The sequence below is a fragment of the Camarhynchus parvulus genome, chromosome 20 (genome assembly GCF_901933205.1).
Source record: "Camarhynchus parvulus chromosome 20, STF_HiC, whole genome shotgun sequence".
Classification (NCBI taxonomy): Eukaryota; Metazoa; Chordata; class Aves; order Passeriformes; family Thraupidae; genus Camarhynchus; species Camarhynchus parvulus.
This window is the reverse complement of record NC_044590.1, coordinates 4,760,326-4,766,325: the sequence shown is the minus strand read 5'-3', so window position 1 is coordinate 4,766,325 and position 6,000 is coordinate 4,760,326. Positions and strand designations below refer to the sequence as shown.

The 6,000-nt window shown below is 53.8% G+C and overlaps 1 protein-coding gene across 3 annotated transcripts in view; it reads left to right on the top strand.

The window, feature by feature from the left end:
• The first annotated feature begins 287 nt into the window (after positions 1-287).
• The window catches only part of LAMA5 (laminin subunit alpha 5), an 87,594-nt gene continuing 81,881 nt past the window's right edge, over positions 288-6,000 (top strand). For all 3 annotated transcript variants that reach the window (XM_030963008.1, XM_030963007.1, XM_030963006.1), the window contains exon 1: positions 288-690. In XM_030963008.1, the coding sequence (XP_030818868.1) occupies positions 394-690 (297 nt within the window). In that variant the 5' untranslated portion in view covers positions 288-393. The remainder of the gene's footprint in view (positions 691-6,000) is intronic.

Genomic DNA, 6,000 nt, shown 5'->3' with positions numbered 1-6,000 from the left:
TAATTAGTAATCGAGTTTTTCCTGCAGATAACCCGATCTATCGGTTAATGGAGTTTACCGTACTAAAACCCCAGCGAGCCGCCGCGGGCAGCGCAACCCCGCAGACACAATGGGCACATTGTTCCCTGGGGAGGGGGCGGCATCCTTCACCCCAGCCGGCAAAGGGTTAACCGGGCGGCGGGGCCGGGGGTTCCCGGGGCGGTGAAGGGTTAAGCGGGCGGCGGGGCCGGGGGTTCCCGGGGCGGTGAAGGGTTAAGCGGGACGGCGGGGCTGCCCGGCCCCTCCCCGCAGCCGGGGCTGAAGTAGCGCGGCAGCTGCGGAGAGGGGCAGAGCCGAGCGGAGCCGGGCCAGCGGAGCCGGTGCCGCAGCGCTGCCCGGCCCCGCCGAGCGAAGATGGCGAAGGCGGCGGAGCGGGGCGGTGCGCGGCTCCTGCTCCTGCTGTCCTTGCTGTCCCTGCTCCTGCTGTCGCTGCCCGCCGCCGCCCGGCCGCCCGCCTCCTTCCCCAGCGATGTGAACGGGCACAGCCTCCACCCGCCCTACTTCAACCTGGCCGAGGGCACCCGCATCTCCGCCACCGCCACCTGCGGCGAGGAGCCGGCGGGCGCCGGCAGCCGGCGCGCCGTGGAGGATCTGTACTGCAAGCTGGTGGGGGGCCCGGTGGCCGGGGGGGACCCCAACCAGACCATCCAGGTACGGCCGGGCCGGGGATGAGGGCACGGAGCCCCCTTTGTGCGCAGCGGGGCTGGGCGGGCAGGGCCCGCTCCCCGCGGTGCTCGCACGCGTCCCCGGGCGGAGCGGCCGCGGGTGGGTCGGTGCTGGGGGCTCTGGTTGTGGAACAGCCAGGGAGGGCTGGTCCGGGGCATCCATCCCCCGGAGCAGCGGGGCTGGGGGCGCGCACGTGTTCGGGCTCTCTCCCAGCCCTGCCGGGAGTTGCTCGGATGGAGCGCGGCTCGTTCTTTTTAAAGTTGTGGGTTCTTTGTGTTTATTAAATCCCGGGCAAACCAGCACCTAAATTCCCTTTGGTAATCAGTGAATCGTTACGGTGAATGTGATAGTGATTGCTTTGGTGCGTCTCGAACTGATAATATTTACACTGATGTGTTTTAGCTCGGTGTGCTCGGTGGGGCGTTGGGATGAGCAGAGGGGAAAGTTACAAGAGTGGATTTTACAAGCCAGTGTCAGGTGATTCATCTCAGGGGTCCCATTTTAAGCTGCCCAGAGGGAGCTTGCAGCCAGGAATGTGGACGGTAAAAGCTGCAGTGCAGTGAAACAGCCGTGGCTCCCTTGAAGGAAGGAAAGAACAGTTGTAAAGGGGTTTGTAAAACACCGGGTTTAGTTGCAGGAACTCCAGACCCAGTGTCCCCCCTGAGGGCAGCCCAAGCCGGGAAGAGCAGCTCTGATTTGAAATGCTCCTGCAGCCTGAAGCCAGCCATGGAGCCACCAGCTGCTGCTCGGTGTTTTCTGCTTGTGAGAGTTGTGAGAGCTGCGGTGCCACTCACCTGTTGCACTGGTGTTATCCCTGTTGTACATAACAAGGACCAGCAAAGGAAAACTGTCCGTTTCTCCGACCGAGCCTTTCTCAGCCTTTTGGCGGGGGTGGCTTTGTTACAGGATCATCTCTGAAGCATTTTTCTCATTCTGGCCCGCATTCTCCCGAGTTAGCGCTGCACTAGGAATTTTCCAGCCATTGTGTGGTTGTGACATGGAATTCTGCTGTCTGTGTGGTATAAATGGTTGAAGATGTCACTGGATGGCCAAAACCTGACGTATCATCCTGCAAGCTTTGCCACCTTTTAAAGCCATGTCTCACTTCCCTGCGCTGTAAAGTAGAAGAAGTTTTGCCTGAAATCCCAGTAGCAGGAGGCTTACAGGCACCTCCATGTAGTAATTGTGCCTCCAGCGAGGCAGAGGAGTAAGGAAAGGTGAAGAAGTAACTGTGCACTTGCAGACAAATATGTGAACGATGTGCCAAGCAAAACGGGGAGGATAAGGCTGCTTGGAAAAGCTGGCAAATGTGGGTGTGCATTTATCACTCCACGTGTGTCCATCTGTGCTCTGGCCACCCTGCTAGCTCAGCATGACACACAGCACTAAGGATGCTGCTGACTGAAATAACCCCTTCAGGCTGTCCCAGCATCCCCCCAGTGCCGAACACAGCTCCTGAGCTCTGGAATTCTGCAGCGACCCCCTCCTGTCCCCTGTGCAGCTCTGGTACAGGGGGGCTTTGATCTGAGCACCACTTCCCAGGCCAGCGGGCTGCACTCAGTCTGAAAGCTTTAGAAAATTCCTTTTGTAGTGGCTCCTTTCCATGACCACAGGCAGCACCTAAAAGGGAGGGGAGGAAACAGGAGGCATCAGAGCAGAGGTCAGAGTTCCCAATTCATCCCCTTTAGGGGGCTTGGCACCACCCGGTGACTGAAGCAAGGAGGGAGGTGGGAGGGAAGTGTTCAATTTGAGCAGGCTGAAACAACAATAATGAGCTCCACATGCATGTCCTCACTGCCTGCGTGTCCCACCAGCCCAGAGCCCCTGCCCCCCTCCATTCACCTGCTCATTACTGTGTGATGTGCTGTGGCATAAGGAGTTTGCATCAGGAATACTGGAAAAATGCCACTTGGGACCTTCCAAGAGACATCCATGTACTGTGGTGGTGAAGGGACATTTGCTTGGTTAAAGACCTGGGATAAGCATTAATTTAGTTGTCTAATAAATTTGTTGAGTCAGTTCTCTGTTTTCTGCTGGTTTAATTTGACATTATAGAAGGCTTCAGAAAAAGGGAGTCACTGACTTTTAAACATGATGGTCTTAAAATGTCAATAATCATTAAGTTTTCTGAAGTAAACTGCCTTAAAGACACTTGCAGTGGTTTTGGCACAGCTTGTGGGAAGGCTGTAAACCTTTTCAAGGAGTTTCCTTTGCTTTATTCAGGGCTTTTTGGCAGAAGGCTGCATTTCCAACTGTGGGGGGCTTTTCAGTCTGGAAGGATGTGAGGCACAGCAAGGCTGAGGTGTGCTGAAAGAGACTTGCCCTGGAGGTTTGCTTCCCTTGTCACATTCACTCCTCAGTGTGGGTCAGCCCTGCCTTGATGGTAATGTCTTGAGGGTGAGGCAGAAGAGAGATCATAGGTTTCTTTTTTTTGTTCAAGCTTTACTGGAGGTGCTGCCTTCCGAGACAGACAAGTCTGCAAAGGCAGAGCTGTGTGTTCCCCATCCCACCCTGTGCCTGAGGGCTGTTCCAGAGCCAGCAGGGATGGTGCGCTGCTCCTCAGGGTGGGGCAGGGCTGTAGATTATTGTTTCAGATTAGGATTGTAGCAGTGAGGCTGGTTACTGGCATTAATTAAAGCAATTACAGACCTCAGAATTTAAGAATGTACAATGAAATTGAGTGATTTCAAGGCAGTGCTGCTTGTGCCTTCCTCGGAAGCCTGTTCACAGCACGGAGCTGCAGCCCTGAGCTGTCCTTGGGCCACTGACCGGAGCTCTGGCCCTCTCACTCTTCCAGGTGTTGATAACAGATGGAATCTGAAGCTGTTTCATCCCTGAGTGTCTCAGAATTAAGTGTCAGTGACCATTTGTGCTGGTATCTCTTTATCCCATGTCCTGTCTCTGGTGTGTGGCAGAAGGAATCTGGCTCAGCCCAGGGCTCTCAGTGTGCCAGGTGACCATTGGTGCTGTGCCTCTCTGTAGGTGTCTCTTCTGTGTTTGCACCTATGATAGTGTTGGATTTCAGTGGTTTAGCCGGCTGAAAACGCAGGTTTGGAACAAGTTCTTGCCCACAGGAAGGACACACGGTGAGCCAGCCCCTGCCTAACTCCGTGTGAGCAGCTGATCCGCAGGGACAGCCCTGGTAGCAGCCTGCAACAGGCACTTTGTCTCAAACAGAACTTTTTACACCCCATTTCCTGCCCTTTTTACCTCATCCCCAGCAGCCCCGTGCTGCCTGTGGCTTTCTGATAAATCAGGTGAGAGGAGCTGGTGTTGGGTCATGGCAGGGCCAGATAAACTGGGACAAAGCCACCTGTGTCCCCTGAGAGAGGTGGCAGCAGGGTGCCCAGCTGGTCTTTATGCTCGAGGGAAGCTTCAAAGTTCCCTGAGCAGGATCAGGCCCTGCAGGTCCCTGGAAGCTGCCCCTCATTCAAACCTCCTCCTTATCTCTCTGCAGCTTGCTCTGACAGTGGCAGTTTTATGTGCTCTGAGCTGCCCTGCAGCTCCCTGTGTTGCTGAAGTTCTTCCTTTGACCATACCTCTGTAGTGTCCATGCTTCTACTGCTCTGGCAACCTGCAGTCTCTGCTAAGCCTGCTGTTCACAATTGCTTTTTAATTAAAATCCTCTTGCTGATGTCAGAACTTCCCTGTAGAGAGCCTGACACAATGTGCAGGAGCCGGAATTGCTCTAAAACGCAAATAGCTGGAAATGATTCTGGTCAGGTTTAGGTTTGGCTCTAATGAAACGACTAATGAGCACCTGGTGCATCAGAGAGGCTAATCACACTTTGAACAGCGAACCTGCTTCAGCTGCTGATGTGTTCCCAGCCCAGCAGGCTGCCCAGGGAGGGACAACAGCAGCATTATGAATATGGAGCAGCTGATCCTAATTTTTACTCCCCTCTTACTCAGCTTGAGGTGACTGTCTCCCATCAATGTGAACTCTGGGTTCAAAATGGTTTTACATCTGTGGCAAGAATTTGAAGTATGAAAGTGCTTTTTTTTTTTTTTTTTTTTTTTTTTTTTTGTTATTTATCCCTGTTTTGTAACCTTGCCTCACTTCCCCCCCCACCTCAGTGTTGTGGTGAAATTTCCACACAACCTGTTGCACCGGTTCCCATTAAAGGTTTGAGCTTGAAGAGTTGGGTCAGTTTTATCTGGTCTGCTCTCCCTCCTGGCTCAAAGCATGTCCAAACCAGCCTTGTGACCTCTCTGTACACTGAGTGCTCCCTGCATCTGTGTCAGGCTTACCTGGATGGTTTCAGCTCCCCTCTTCTTAGGCCTTGGGCTTGCCCATCTCTATTTTCACATCTCTGGAGGAATTAATTTTAAAGTGTTCTTGCTCAGGATAACTTGTATTGCATTATTGTCTGTAAGTAACAAAGCATGTGGTAGTGGGGGATAACACTGTGAAATCTGTTTCATTTGCACTGAGATGGCTCCAAAGTTTGGAGGATCTGGAAAATCCCTTGCTCTCAGTGGCCCTGCCTTGCCTCAGCCCTGGCAGGGGCAGGAAGGGGATTGCCTGTCTTGAGATCTTGTACCTGGTGCAATATTAACACTGGCTGCAGCTGGGGCAAGCAAGAGCAGCGTTCCTGCCTGGGGATAACTGTGCCTTTAAAAGGAAAACTGCCTCTAACACAGCTCCCTTCCAGGTTGTTTGTAGCAGCAATTCAAGTGACACAACAGTGGCTCCACATAACAATTTGCCAGTTTTCAGGGGGCTTTGCAGGTTTCTTTGAGCATGGGTCAGATTCATTTGTCCATTAATGAGAGAGAAAGAATTGCCCCTAACAGCTCAGGGCTTTGTCTGATCCTGCTCAGGAGGTGCTGTTGAAGTTGTGGGGTTGTTTTCTCTGGCAGCGTGTCCATGGAGCTGACAAAGCCACCCCAGGCCACAAAAGCCAGGCAGAGAAGTGGTGGCAGTCCCTGGCCAGCTGACAGCTGGGGCTGTCCCTTTCTGGCCTTGCATCGCAGCATCCGCAGCAAAAGGAACTTGGCTGTGAGACTAAGCTTGAGAATGCAGCTGAAAGAGCGATATTGTGAGCTGAATAGGTGGGCAAGAAACACACTGCAGGGAGCTGGGCAGAGGAGCTGCCAGTCTGAGACCATGGAAGTGACTGAATGGTTCAGGGCAGGGGCTCTGGGCTGGGCAGGGCTGGGTGTGAGTGGCAGCCCCAGCACAGGAGCTGCTGAGCAGGGAGTTTGAGCCTCTGCTCTCCATTGCAGTGCAGCTTCTCCCTCAGACACTCCTGCTTCTGGTGACCAGTCCTTTGAGTCTGGGGTCCTTTTCAA